Genomic DNA, 15496 nt, shown 5'->3' on the forward strand with positions numbered 1-15496 from the left:
TCAGTTGCTCTGCAGTGCCTTGCACCTGCGGCTGTTTTCACTCCCTCTTCCCCTCTCCCACGCTCACAGGCAAGAGGGTATGAGCACAGATGTGCTGCCTGCGGGGCTGCTGCTGCCTGGTCACAGCTCATAAGTGTCCCGCTGAATAACAGAGCTCAGCTCCCAACTCTGCTCCAATTCCGGCGGGGGGAATACATCTGTTGGGGTCCCCCAGGTCCCAGTAGAGTCGTAAGCATAAATAGGGTTCCCAGCATTTTTGCTGGCATCCCAGAACAGACAAAATAGCACCCCCTGCACTGAGAGCCACCCTGCCTCCCACAGCTCATGCCACCTCTGGCTGTTGCCCCAGCTTCCCGGAGTGGACAGATTTGGGGAAAGAGCAAAAGGGAGCCAGTTCCATCAGTGGACTGCTGACTCTCCCCGGAAGCCTGATCCCATTTGGGCATTTGAACAGCCTGAGTATGATTAATTTCTTTATAAATCCTGAGAATTTCAAAAAGCTTGTGATTGCAAAGACATATCTTAGATTCTTCCCATTTGCCCGAAGAATGATCAGTCCTAATGTCAGTTATCAAGTCCAAAATGGCAAGGACTAATAATTCCTGTAGCCTGAGGTATACTTCAAAAAATTTAAAACTACAGTGCATGGTCACAGAACAGAAATCCAAATCCAAGTTCAGCAAATCCTCAGACAGAAACAAACCTTCGAAGATCAGCCAGTTCATTCCCCAGACTTCAGACAGCGCAACCTTTACAACTGACCCCAGATGGATGAGAAACCTGTTGGCTCACCCGCAGACCGTGGCTGCCCTTAGCAAGGCCCAGACTCCAGGAGGCCAGGGGAGCTGTGAGCGGGGCACCACACCCCTGCCTCCCTAGTCTCTCTCTGTGGCAGGCCCCTGGCCTTGGCAGCCCGCATTCTTGGCTTGACACAAATCTATGGCCCAGATTATCCCCAACACATTAACTATGGTTCTTGACCTGTTTGGACTACCACAGCCTTTTGGGCATTTGACCTAAGTCTTGGCTCTTCGCCCAGCAAAAGTGTCTGTCTCTACATTTAGTCAGCACATTGTAAACAATTTTCAGGGAGCCATGAAGCCCTTCTGGGCCCTTCCACCCAGTAAATGCATGGCCATTCACCTTGAGTTGAGACTGCACTCCCTGGGCCTGCAGCTGACCGTGCCTCCTCCTTTTCCTTTGCAGAAGTGGTTCAGCTCAGCCTCGCCCCTGAAGACAGGGTCAGTGTGACCACAGTGACCGTGGGGCTGAGCACAGTGCTGACCTGCGCTGTCCGTGGTGACCTGAGGCCACCAATCGTCTGGAAGCGCAATGGGCTCACGCTGAACTTCCTGGACTTGGAAGACATCAATGTAAGTCGCCTGGAACGCACTCTGAGCTCAAGTGCAGCTCCCTAGGAAAGTACAGTGGGCAGGATGCTGGGGGCAGGATGCTGTGGGCAGTGGCAGGGCCGGAGAGTTTTAGTTTAACATCCCATATTTGGTGCCTTTCTAGCCTGTTATTAGCCTGGCAGTATCAGAAAATCCAAGTCCCACCATGGCAGAAAATAAATGAATGGTGGCCATCAGCCTGGTAGCTATGTCCATGCTAAGGGAAAGGAGGGATGCGGTGGGCGGGGCAGGAGGCCTGTGAGCAGGGCACATTAGCAAAGGTCTGGAGGTGACCCTGAAAACGGGCTGTGTGGGCCTGCTCAAAGGCTCAGGGGGATGGACCACAGGCCAGCAGAGAGCACAGCAGACTCCACAGCTGAGAGAACAGCAGGCAGGAGGACCTGAGGAGGCTGCTCTGGGCCCTAACGCTGGATAGGCTATAGACAGCTGCATGCGGGGGAAGGGGCGGTCCCTGTGGAGGGCAGAAGTGAGCCACTGGGGAGGGTTGGCTGGAAGGAAAGTGCCAGGTGCCAGGTGAAAAGGTGGAGGGAAACCAGGTCAGGCCAGAGGGGACCTACTTTGGGGACATGCGTTGCTGGGTGAGGGGATAGGGGTGTGATGAGTGAAGTGGTGCTGTGTGGAAGAAGAAAGCAGCCGAGCTCACGCAGCCTGGCATGGCCAGTGGGGGACTTCTGTGCTCGGGAACCAGGCAGCCTCTGTTGGGGTCCCAGCGTCATCCATGTCAGCTTTGTAACATTGAGTAATTTAACCTGCTGGTCCTCAATGAATTAATCTATAAGAAAAACATTAGCAATACTTCCCTTCTATCGGACTTAAAGAAGTGACATAATTCAAGGATATTTATTGGTTCAGGTTTGGCACAAGAGGTGATGTGGCTTCCCAGAAGTTCATGTGAGAAGACAGAGTGATGTCACCCATGGAATGAGCTGCCAGGACAGCTGACGGGTCTTGGGTTACAGTAACAGGAAGATAATTTTCAGGCAGAAGAGGGGGCAGCCCTAGCCTTGTTGGCTCAGGACAGGGTACCTGGTCCACCGTGGGATGCTTGCCCAGAGAAGAAAGACCTGTGGGATGAATGCTCAGTTCCTGCTAACATCTCGAAGGTGGTGGGGTAGGGGCTCGGGCAAAGGGAGCTCGCCTGGGCCGTGTGAGCCCATGAGTCGGACTAGCACAAGTTGTGCCTCAAAAGGATGTCAATTTGGGCCCCTGAGATGGAGCACCATTCCAGCCATCAAACCTGCCCCACCATGGAGAGAGAGCTGTCACAGGAGGCGCTGAGCTCCCCATCCCAAGGGGCACATGCAAACTCAAGCAGAGACTATGGTCTGCGATGCTGCTAGCCACAGGAAGGCAGCTAAACTCCGTGACCTTAAAGGCCGCTTCTGTAAGCGGCGGAGAGAAAGGAGAATAGACCAAAGTCAGGCAAGCAAGTTTTATTAACCTGCGGGGCTGCTCAGTAACAGTCAGAGGCGGCAGCCCCGAGCCTACAAAAGGAGGAGTTTATATGGGGTGAGAGGGGCATGAGGGAGTTTCAGGACTGACGTGATCTTACCAGCTTGTAACAGGCACAGAAATAGTTTGTTAACTTGTGACAGACTTACACTACATCATCCTATGACTCTTGTGGAGGCAGTTTAAGAAACAGGATTTTACAGGTGTATGTATAACAGGAATTTACAGGTATGGATAACAAACATTTGTTTTCCACAAGCTCCCCTGAGCTGCCAGATGGCGGTAATAAGGCTTTGCTTGATTGTAGCACATCTAGCACCTACATAGGGGTTCAGGAATGCAGCTGCAGGGCAATCAGAGTAGGAGGAAGGGGTCAGCTTGTGTGGAGGGGGTTTTCTGAGGCAGCTTGTCCCTAACACCTTCCAACTCTGAGACTTCTGTGGGGAGAAAGGCCCAGCACGAAATGCTGCAGGAACCACCGAAGTTAGTCCTCGCCTACTCTCTAGGCCCCTTCAGCTACACCCTGGAGGTCATGGGGGAAGCAGATGGAAAGAGGGGGCCATTCTGGAGGTTACGCCCTGGTCAAAGCTGCCAAGGAGTGCTCTTCCCCTAGCCTTGTCACACTGGACAGGAGCGTTTCCCGTGATTCCCCACCATGGTGAACATAGCCAGCGTCCTATACAGCTTTCATGTCAGTGCAGCACAACCCTGGTGGGTGCTTGCTGGAAAGATGCTGGACAGGCAGAACCCTTCAGCCTCTGGGCCTGCGACGGCCAGGGCTTGTCTGAGAACTTAGCGAGAAAGAGCAGTGCCCTATCTGTAAAGACTGGACTGCACTGGGGTGCACGGATTTGTGAGTGTGATGTCCTCCGCTGTTCCTGCTCACAAGCTACAGTGCCAGCTCTGAAACCTGCTTGGCCAGTAATGATTGATCAGCACTGGGACAGGTCCACCTGTGTTTGTGGGAGCATTTCATCTGCATTACTTGGCACTCTATTGAAAGACATCAGAAGTAAAAGCAGAGGCAAAATTCCTCTTAATGTACTTGCCATCGGTTAATTAAATTACTTGGAGTGGTTTTCCCCTCCTTCAAACATGCCTCCAGCACCAACTCAATTGCATTTCTACTTTTCGCTATAAGGTTAGCAATTTGGGTAATTGCAGTTGCAACCAGAGATTAATGGCCTCTTCGTTACCTCTCAGGAAACACTTGCTGCTGGTGGTTGAGTCAGTAGCCCACAAATAGGCAAGGCCCGGTGCTTCTCAGAGCCCCTACATGAGGGAGCAGGGCAGCAGCAGCCCCGAAGGGGTCCCAGCCCGATGTGTACAAACACACAAAACACACGCACACCTCCCCTACCTGAGGGAAGGGGGTGGCACAGCTTGCTGCTGAAGGGCATGGGCCTGGGGTCTGCCACTTGCTGGCTAGAACCTTGGAAAGTTACTAGCCTAGTAACCTTGACTGCTCTAAGCTTCAGTTTCCCCTTCTGTGAAATGGGGATAAATAATAGTACCAGCCTCGTAGGGTTCCAATAAAGACTAAATGAGAAGATACATGTAAGGCGCTTCATGTATGGTATTCTATAAATGCTAAATATTATCACTGTCATTATCGTTATTACTATTGTGGCTATCATTAATATTATTACTCCTGCTGCTGCTAAATAACACTCTCCACATCTTGCAGCCTGGGTCCCCAACAAGCAGCCAGCAGCAGCCGGGCAAGGCTCCCTGGTCAGGCAGATAGGACTTTGGCATGCCCCTGCTGTGTAAACATGGATGGAGGCCTCATTGTCCACACCAGCCTTGATTCATCCAGGGAGAGAGGCACTGACCCACCACCTCTAGCAAATGCAGAGCAGCCCCGGGTGAGCTGTTGGACTTCTCTGAGGCTGTGGAGAAAGAGATCCTCCTACATGGGCATTTGAGGCTGAAGCGTGTCAAGGACCCAGCTCGGTGCCTGGCACACAAGAGGTGCTCATAAGCAGCAGCCCAACTCGGGACAGTGCAGAAGGCAGCCCTTGGAAGAAATCGGGCTGAAGAGGGCCAGAGCCAGGTTGTCAGGCTTCACTGGGAATTTTCGAAGTTGGGGTTGGGGGAGAACAGCCCAGGAGCGTAACACTGATGCAGCAAAGATGCTGGGGTTGATGAGGCTCCCAGAGTCCCTTGGCCTGAGGCGTCTGAGTGCCGTGTTCACCCCACGGCAGTGGGAGATGAAATAGGATCACTGGCATTGTAATGGGTGATGACACCAAACACCACTGCACAAAGCTGACAGGCCCTGAAAACGCAAGGCGGGGAGATTACAGAGCACGAAGGGTTTGGGCCTCCTTTCTTTGTCGTTTGTATGAGACATCTTGATTGGCAACAAAATACTAATCACTTTTTCACCACTCTCTTAATGAGAAGCTTTCATGAGCAACAAAATGTTAATTTGTCTTGTCTTATCTGTTAAGAATTCTGTTAATGAATTCAGTCACAGAGCTATTACAGAATGCCATTCTAATGACACATGTAATTAAACTTTTCTGACTTGCAAACATCAGGCATGCCTTGAGCATCAGAATAATATTTGATCAGAAAGTAAATGTACCCCTCTCGCCTGGAGCCAAGTAAGAAGGAGCCAGTCAGATTCTGCAGCGAGCAATGTTGCTGTCAGAAGCACTTATGAGTCACCAATTGTGTGTGGCCCTTCCAGGTGGCGTAGATGGGGAATCATCATTTGGGTTGACTCACTTGCCAAGGGCCTAAGAGTTAAGCTCCGTACCAATGTATAGAACAAAGACACTGTCTGCAGCCTCTAGGGAGGTGAGGGATCCACAAATACCTGTTCTGGGGGCCAGAGAAAGGTGCCCTTCTGACTGGGGCTTCAGGAGACAGGAATAAGTGAGTGAGAAAGGAGTACAGGGACAGATTGAGGCTAGAACATAAAGGTCCTTGGATGTTAACATTAAGAGTCTTAGCAATTGCCCTGTGGGCAGTGGGGAAGCACAGATGTTTGATGGGAGAGTGACATGGTCACATGTATGTGCTGCAAGAGTCCAGAACCCTCACCAGCCTAAGATTAAACATGCATCCAAGAGGGAGTTCAAATAACAGAGAGCCCAGATGTGAGGGGAGCCTTGTTGATGTTTCCTGAGTCTTCCTTCTCTCTAACTTCCCCAATGGCACAACTGCAGTGGAGCAGTGCCCCAGGGTCCCCCTGGCTTCCACCCAAGGCTCCTCCAATGGGGCCATGGCCCAGTTCATGATGTCTTCACTTTGCTGGTGTGTTGTATTGTGTTGTGTTGTGTTGTGTTGTGTTGTGTTTTGTTTTGTTTTGTTTTGTTTTGTTTTGTTTTGTTTTGTTTTGTTTTGTGAGACAGCAGGGCCTCTCTCTGTCACCCAGACTGGAACACAGTGGCATGATCTTGGCTTTCTGCAGCCTTGACTTTCAGAGCTCAAGCAATCCTCCCACCTCAGCCTCCAGAGTAACTGGGGCCACAGGCATGCACCACCATGCCTGACTAATTTTCTGATTTTTTTGTAGAGATGGATGTCACTATGTTGCCCAGGCTGGCCTCAAACTCCTGAGCTCAAGTGATCCTCCTGCCTCGACCTCCCAAAGTGCTAGCCTTCCCTTCTTAAGGTTGTGAGCCACCGTATCTAGCCTTCCCTTCTTAAGGTTATCAGGAAGTTCAGCCTGGGCCTGGATCTGGTATGTCTCCTGAGGACACCTGAACCACTGCCTTGAAAGAGGCTTCAGCTTCACCCAGCCCAGCTTGCAGGAGGGAAAACAAATTCACCACTGAGAAGAGGCCAGAATTTTGGACAAATAGTGTAAAGCCCCCAAAGACAGGCACTCCCCCGGAGACCAGCAGCCCAGGGCACACACTGCAGCCCCTCCTGGCAGTGGGTCTCTGGATTATGACGCCGCCTTCTGTTTGTTTGATGAGAAATCAATAGTGTCTGCTCATGCCCATGTTCCCCAGAGCTAACAAAGTGCAGCCTTTGTTTACTTCCTGGCCGACTGTGGGTTTCGTTACTGAAGCAGCTGTGGGTCTGGATGTGCTTCTGACCTGTCCCTGTGCCCCCTCACCTCAGTCCTGGAGGAGTCACAGCCCACCACCCCCACCTCAGAAGCTAAGCAGAGGGGTGGCCTCCAGCAACACCCTGTGCTCTGCATGAGCTGGGCCTGGGCCAGGCTGCCCCAGGAGCGTGTCTGTGCTTGTGTCTGGTAGAAGGGGAGCTTTCACCCCCAGACCCTGCTATGGTGCCCCCACAGGCGGCCCTTCCCCGGTGAGCTTCCCCTGCAGCCCCTGTCTCCTGGTGATTCAGGTCCAGGCTTTGGGGGCTGGGGTGGGACCCATCTCAGAGGCAGATCCACACATTCCTCCCTATCCTGGCCCCCATTCTAGATATTCTGGGGTTGGGAAGGACAGAGTGCTGCCTCACTTTCCGCAGAAACGGAACATGCAGACCCATTCCGGGCCTCAGCCCTCTGCCTCTCTGACCACCCAGCCCACACAGCAGCCACTCAGGGAGGGGTGAAGTGACTATCCCCAAACCCAGTCTGCATGTCCTGCCTCAACAATATCACCTGCCCTTCGTCTCATAACCGTCTTCCTCGCTGTCCCTTATGATCCTGAGGGCCAGGGGACATTCCTAGGAATGGGCAGAAATAGGGACAGGGCATCTCAGAAGTCACAGGTAATGGCTGAAATGCTGAACCATCACAAGCATTGTTGCCAGTGTGGTCACCATTCATACACAGTACGGGCTCTGTGGTCATAAGCATCACCTCACCCGATACCCCTGCTCCCTGAGGCACGTGGGGTTAGGTCATTCAGAGGAGTGGAGAGTTTTCCCGTGGGCCTACAGCTGCCTACATGCCCGGCCCAAGGAACCCTCTGGGTTCCTTGCTTGTGGGACATAATACCTAGCCCTCAGCAATTCAAGTCTTTGCTGCGAAGCTGTCTGTAGTTCCCAGGCCCTGGTGGAATGTATCCAATTGTGTGTGGAGCTCCTGTTCTCACTGTGCCGGCCTCTGGCCCCAGCAAAGAAGGAAGCAGCATGCTCTGAGACCAGCACGTGGAATTGTTTAGCCACGATGTTCTCAGGGAGAGAAAACATTTTTCTATTGTATTCTTTTTTACAAAAACAAAAAGGCCTACAACAAACTCGGTATATTTCAAATGACTTGAAAGAGCCACTCTTTTTTGATTTTGGGGTTTTTTTCACTGAATCTCACTATTTGGGGCTTTCAAATGTCGGCAGGCAGAGTACAGTGATAAAAGCAGGAAAACAAAACCCATTAGAAGAAAGTATTTGTGGCAGTGTTTGAAGGATGTGTTAAAAGGTTCACTTTTCTCCCCATGCCAAAATGGTATAAAACCAGGAACAAATAATTCTAATGAAGCGTATGCTCTCAGCTAGCTCTTCTTTGGAAGTGAGTTATTAAAAAGACCAAAAGAAAATGATTTAGGAGCTCATGACTCATTTAATTTTTATTGTCTTTATATGAACCAGTCATGAATTCATTGTAAAAAGATGAGAGGCGTTTGATTAGCATGGAGAGCTGTTTGCACCACGATAGACAGTGGTTGTAGGCTCTGCATCAAAATAATCTCATTAGACGCTTGGGTACATTTTGTTTTAAAATCTTAGAAAACACTACACTTGAAGCACTTAAAGGCTTTGGCCAATTCTCTGTAGCTTGTGTTGAAAACATTTGAACATCCAGTTCTTTCGAGTTTTGAATGAGTTCAAACCATTGGGAGTATTGTCCAGAGCTCTCCAAGACATGGGGGCCGGGGTCTGTGGTATTCTAGCCTGTGGAACTTGTGGGGTGACTCCGCCCTGCCAAGTGTCTCCTCTGGCCTTTGCTTTCTCAGTGCCTCTTTCAAGATCACCTCTTTCCCCTCTTAAGGGAAAGCCTTAGGAGAAGCCCTGGCCTCAGGGCTTGGCTTATACTCAGTGACCACTTCCGGCCCTATCTCCAAGGTACAGGGGCCCTCAGGAAGGTTCTGATTCAGCTTCTATACCCTGAGTGCAGAGCCCAGGAACTCCCTACAGTGTCTCTTCCTCCCTGAGCCTCACTGCCTCCCTACAGAGGCCCAGCCAATTGAAGGAGGCTGACTGATGCCTCTCTTGGCCACTACAGATTGGAGCCCACCCCTCCAAGGGCACCCTCCACACTAAGCAAAGACAAGGGAGTCACCAGGAGGTCCTGCAGCCCCTGAGCCATGCCCAAGCACTGCTGTTCCTGGACTCCCCCTCCCCAGCTCCACGCAGCGGGGCTCACATTCAGCCTGCATCAGGTTTTGCCTACAGCAAACAAGACTGCAGTCAACATCCTTATACACACTCTTTGCACATGTGTGTAAATCAACGTGTAAGATAAGTTCTTGGAAGTGATGCATTTTCAATTTTGATGGGTTTTGCCAAATCTCCCTCCAAAAGCTGCACCAGTTTACACCCTCTCCAACAATGTATAAGAGTTTTGAACACCGTGTCAGGAGAAAACTCCTAACTGAAAGTCTTCTTGGTCCCTAAAATGAGCAATAGAAGGAAATTTATTTAAATCCTTTCTGGAGTGTCTCAAGGACAGGAATCAGTGTCTCAAGGACACTGTGAGTGTGGTCCAGGTTAGAGTCAGAAGCTGGTACCCTTGGTAAGGCCTTCGCAGCCTGGGGATTCATGATCCAAGGGTCCGCAGGAAGAGGGTTGCAGGTTTCCCAAAGGAAAGCAGCAGGTGTGAGGTGGTCTGGAACCTCAGATGACTGCTGCAGGGCAGCCTAGAGCCTGGGTCCCTTCCCACCCCAGCTGGGCTTTCCAGGCTAATTAGCCCAGGAGCCAAAGCCCTATTCAAGGGCTCAGGCCTGCACCTCACCAGAGGGCCCCATTAGCTGCCACCCCTTCTACATAACACTCTGGAGTCCTTGCAGGTCAAGAGGTATTTGCCCTCTGGCATCTGAGGGTGGACAAGTGGAGAGCTCAGAGCAATGTCTCTGGCACGAGCCTTCTGTTGCAGGTGCCTGGGCACCTGTGTATTCCCAGATATTCAGGTTTGTCCCTCTGTGCAATGTCATCACCCATACAACTAGGTCAGAACCTCCGCATTTGAGTTTTTGAGCCAACTGAAGTTGGCTCTTCCACAGAAGACGCCTTCCCTTCTGACATAAACTGCAAGTAAGGCAGTTCCCAAAACTACCCTCAGGTTCAATAATTTGCTGGAAAAATTCACAGAACTCATTGTAAGTGTTATACTCACAGTTAAAGTTTAATACAGCAAAAAGAGTACAGATTAAACCCAGCCACGCAACAAGGCCCACAGGGCAGAGCCCAGGAAGGATCTAAACATGGAACCTCTGCTCTCCTCTCTCAGTGGACTCACAGACACATTGCTGTCACAGCATCAGTTTCCCAGAGAAGCTCACCCAGGCCTTGGTGTCCCAAGTGTTTGCTGGAGCTCATTCAAATACTGCACATGTGACTGCCCTCTCATCTCTAGCCCCTCCGAAGGCAGAACTGATACCACCTAGCCCAAAGACCCCGGGCAGATAAAGAGACCCCTATGAGGCATGACATTCCAGAGCCTAGAGATTGCCTCCCTGAAGCCAAGAAGGGCAAGGGCAGACCTCCCTGGGTAATATGAATTCTTCACCATCCTTCTCCTCAGGGCTCCCCAGGAGGCAGCATGCTAGGCTAACACACCTCCCTGAAGTCAGAAAATATTCATTGAGCTCCAGTTATGCACAGGAACCCCATGACACACTGAGGACAGTAGAGGCATGCATGAAGAGATGAGTCATGTGTGAAGAGATGAGGGCCTCCCCTTTGGCACCCACAGTCAGAGGGGGAGATTGAACGCACACCAGAGGACACCCAAGTCAGCCAGGGACCACACACGCTCTGAGCCTTGGAGGAGCCAGGTGCTCCCCCAGCAGTGGCTTCTCTCATGCCTCCAACTCCCTCTCCTGAGCCTGAGCCTGGGAACAGGCAGGAGAACAGGCCCACTCCGATTGCTCACAATGAACGCAGCTGCCCACGACAGCCCTCTTCCAGGGGGCTCAGTCAGCTGCTTAGAGATTGCTTCAAGTTGCAGAGACTTCTTTTTCTTGAGAGAACTCTGAGCAAGAGGATGGTTCTTCAGGTCTTTGCATGATGACAAGTCTGTCCTATGAGGGGCTGGAAGAAACTGATGGCACCATAACCTCAGTGTTGGTCAGGGAGGTCAGCACTGGAGAGCCAGCGTGTTGATACGTGTGTGCACTCATGCGTGCACATCATGTGTACCCCGTGTCCATGTAGATGTGTGTGCTCCCCCATGTGGATGCCTGTGTACCCTCACCCACGTGTGCATGTGGTCCTGCCTTGGTCTGGATAAGGGCCGGGGAAGCCCAGACATGTCTGAGGAATGGCCATCACCGAGGCACCACATGTCACTCTGTGTTTAGGTTTGCTGTGTTTAACTATGCAGGTGAGATGCTACAGTTAGTGGCATTCTAGGGGCCAGAACTGAAGGATTGTGGAGGGAGAGACCTCCCATTTACTGCCTCCTCCCCTAAAGAGAGCTAGGGTTGTTCCTGAGGAAGGTAACGTTGGAAAAACTCTGAATAATTGTTTCTAAACTGAGTCTGAACTTGTAACATTGGCAGTATCATTAACCTAAACGCTAATATCACTCTGGAGTCCTTGCGTTGAACATTTAGTCACTAAGTATTCAGTATTGAGGGCTCAGTTTCGTATGACTTATACCTGACTCCCATGGATCACTCCGACAGTATCCCCCATCTCATCTCTGTTTAACAATGGTTTAACACTTAAGTCTCATTTAATCACTTTCTTAAGGGCAGTTACTTAGAAAATCACTTTTTAAAAGGCAAGAACCATGTCTTTAAAATTGTCACTTTCCCACAAAACAGATATGTATCAATACAAAGAATGGTCTACTCTGGCATCTGTTTATTTCTGTAAGGAACCTTGATTTTGCTACTGCATCCGAGCAAAAGAAAAAGAAAAAGAAAAAAGCCATCCATAAAGAGACAAGTACAGAGATGCAATCAAGCGTTGATAGCAGTATTCAGATGCATCTCAAAGAACATTCAGGAGAGGAAGGAGTGCCGGCTTAGCTTTATGTAGCTTCTTATAAAGCAATTGTTAAAGTAATTTTCTCACATCCAATGAGGTAATTTTGATTTCTGTAGCTGGTATTCATACCCAGAAAACAATATGCACTTTGTTCTATAATTATACGATGCCTATCATTTTCACCCAGAGACATTATTTTACTTATTACAGAGTTGGGTTCTCCCCAAGCTGAAGCCACAGGCAGGCGATGCTTAGGTGCTCACAGAAGAGCCATAACACACCCAGCAGCCCCTCAAGTCCTCCGAGGGGTGACATACACCCCTCAGCATCCAAGTGATTACCCAAGAGTTGTGTCTCTGCTCCCAGGGAGCAGGGACTTGTGCTTGGTAAGCAAGAAAAAAACAGGCGGCGAGGTTAAATGACTGTGTTAGAGTCACAGCAAAAGTCATCAGTAGGGGGTGGGAATCCAGACACGATGGGCCCTTCCCTGTCTGCCTGCTGCTCTGAGCTTTGATGGATTCCAGCGTGCCCCAGCCTGAGGCATGCAAAAAAGCATTGAGTTCTCTCGGGGGCTGCAGGACGGAGAAAGGAACAAGTGGAGACCTGAGACCAGGGCTCTGCTGTTCCCGCCAGCTGCCTCATTTTGAGCCTGTGTGGCTGGGTAACGTTTGAGTGGATGGGAAGGCAGGTGGGCACCTCGGCTGTCAAACTGAAAGAATCCCCATAGAAAGCCTAGCTTTTTTCCATTTGACAGCAATTTTTTGAGGCCCCACTGTGCCAGGCACACAGGGCACACTCCTCCCTGCCCTCCTTTGCAGAGCTCACATTCTGCAGGGGGAGGCAGACGGCAAACCAGGTGAGTACAGAAAGCAGCAGGTGGCATGGCAGTGGGTGTCGCAGGGTGTGGGGCAGAGGTGAGGCTCCGGAGATGGGGCTGGCAGACAAGGTCGGAGCAGACTTACAGGAAAGGGAGACGGACAGACAGATGGCCTGGGAGGAGGGAGCCTGCCTGCCATGCCAGAACAACAGCAACGGGAGCGTGAGAGGGGACAGGGTCTGAGAGGGGCTGGCCCCCAGCGAGCAAGGCTCTGGGTATGAGGGGCACGATGCGGCTGCCTCAGGGCAGAGGCTGCAGGCCAGAAGCTGGGGTCCCAGGAAGGTGGCAGCTGGCCAGGGCAGGAGCAGTGGAGGTGGTGAGAGAAGATCACCTCAGAATGAATCTCCAAGGACAGCCTAGTGTCTCAGGCCCGGGGAACTGGGTTTTTGTTTTGTTTTCTGGATTGGGTTTTCAGGGATTTTTTCCTGAGTATCAAATACACACAAGGTGATGTGTAAGTTCCCAGCACATAGTAACCTCTTGAAGACCATATGTTGGTATTCATGGGTATCATCCTGAGGTTGATCTGTGGGAACAGTGGCCTTGGGGCAGCCCTGGGAGCCCAAGGCCCTTCTCAGCCTGAGGAATGTGGTAGTGCTCATGACTGAGCAACACCATAGAGGAGGTGACAAAGGCAGGGACTGCCAGAGCCTGAGACCAGCTTCAAGGGCTGTCGTTAGAAGGGGCTATGGACGTGAAGGGTCAGGAAGGCAATTTGGAGGGGAAATGTCAGCAGGTCCGCAGCACCAGGCTCCCTGCAAGCAGCTCTGGTTTTGCCCTCTGGGATGGAGTCTGCCCTGGGACCCATCAGCTGGGGTGCTGAGTAGTTTCTAAGCCCCAACACCCCTTTCCCTAGGATGGGGGCTGCACCCATCCTCCCAGCCCTGTTTCAGGATGCCATCCCACCACTGAGACTCCAAGCTAAACAGATTTTCCTCCAGACTTAGGTTTTGACACAGGAAACAGCTTAGACTAGAAATATGTTGGCCCCAGAATTGACTAGTCATTAACTTTTCATAAGCAACGCAGGTATGAACCTTTTATGATTCGGTTATGATGCAGGACAAATCAGCTATCTGGTGTTTTGTTTTACTATGGAGGCTTCTGCAGAATGGTAGAAAAGGGCTCTTTGAAGCAGAGCAATGTTTAACAGCAAACTCTCAGGGTTCCCGAAGCCCTCTGCAACATTTTACTTCTTTGGGAGCACTGCTGGGAGTTTTTCTCCTGACCCTGAAAGCAGGCTGCATGTGTCCACCATCTACCTTCCTGCCTTTACCCTACCCTAAGCCTCACTCTGGGCCGGCACTCCTTCATCCGGCTCATTAGCCAGAGTCTTTTTTTTTTTCTTTTTTTTTTTTTTAGATAGGATCTCGCTCTGTCTACCCAGGCTGGAATGCAGTGGCATCATCTAGCTCACTGCAACCTCCACCTCCCAGGTTCAAGTAATCCTCCTGCCTCAGCCTCCCAAATAGCTGGGATTACAGATGTGCACCTCCATGCCCGACTAATTTTTTTTTTTTTTAGTAGAGACAGGGTTTCACATGTTGGCCAGGCTGGTCTCAAACTCCCAACCTCAAGTGATCCACCTCAACCTCCCAAAGTGCTGAGACTACAGGCGTGAGCCACTGCATCCATCCCAGAAAGTGTCTTTAAGGAATTTCGGGACAGTGGTGGCCGGGCCCCCTGGAGTGTAAGCAAGGGAGAGCATTGGCATTTGGGGACAGGAGCTTACATGAATATCAGCGGAGGACCCGGGGGCTGCCTTCAGCTGCTTTTAGCCCTCGTGCCACCATGGCCTCCTATCCTGCCACCAGAGTGCTTCTGTGGAAAGAGGAAGCTCAGAAAGGGCCAGGGAATGGCAGGAGGGATGATGTAGTGCTTGCTCCAGAGGGTTAAAAGGAGTTTTGTATCTTCTAATAATCACAAGAAAAATAACATCCCCACGTATATCATCATCCTACATTCAAAAATACATCCACATGCATTTTCTCACTGGAGCTCCCAACACCCCATATGGCAGGCAGGCCGTATATATTGTCCACAACTTACAGGTGGAGAAGCCAGTGCCCAGAGAGACTGGGTACGTTGGTCACTGGCAGAACTCAAGCTAAATCCTGGATCTCCTGAGTCCCCATCAGTCCCCACAGATGACAGTGCACAGCCCCCTTGGTCATCAGTGAGCCTGAGCCTTCTCTGTCCTATCAGCTCTGAGCACCATATCATGGGAGATGTTTGGTAGCCAAGGCCCAACCTGATGAGGGCTCTCTGTAGAAAGCGGGTAATTCCAATCCCTGGCATGTCTGTAATTGGTACCTGGAAGGGCCAGCATTGGGCACAGGTTTGCAAAAGGGGATGCAGCTGACTGGGCAAGGGCTTGGTGCCCAGTGCTTGTCAGGGGACTCCAATGCAGCCAGAAGTCCCTCCTGCCCATCCCTCCCCTATGCACTGGCCCAATAAGACCCCATCGTGTGAGGCTGCAGAGATGACAGTGCCGGGGCTTACTGGGCCATTTCCTGTGGAACCCGCGGGCATCGGCCTTTCCTAGTGCTCTTTGATGTTCCTGCCCTGGTTTGTTGTTGTTGTTGCCCCATTTTCCCCTTAGTTCCATTTCCCTTCCCTTGGGTTACCAAGATCTCTGCAAGCTGCCTGAAATCATTCTGGGATTGAGGTAGGATCTAAAGCA

The 15496-nt window shown here is 51.1% G+C and overlaps 1 protein-coding gene across 2 annotated transcripts in view; it reads left to right on the forward strand.

The window, feature by feature from the left end:
- The window catches only part of FSTL4 (follistatin like 4), a 424697-nt gene that overhangs the window by 369341 nt on the left and 39860 nt on the right, over nucleotides 1-15496 (forward strand). For both annotated transcript variants that reach the window (XM_032252787.1, XM_032252850.1), the window contains exon 7: nucleotides 1207-1373. In XM_032252787.1, the coding sequence (XP_032108678.1) occupies nucleotides 1207-1373 (167 nt within the window). The remainder of the gene's footprint in view (nucleotides 1-1206; nucleotides 1374-15496) is intronic.

The sequence above is a fragment of the Sapajus apella genome, unplaced genomic scaffold (assembly GCF_009761245.1).
Source record: "Sapajus apella isolate SASKATOON/1434 unplaced genomic scaffold, GSC_monkey_1.0 scaffold1, whole genome shotgun sequence".
NCBI lineage: Eukaryota > Metazoa > Chordata > Mammalia > Primates > Cebidae > Sapajus > Sapajus apella.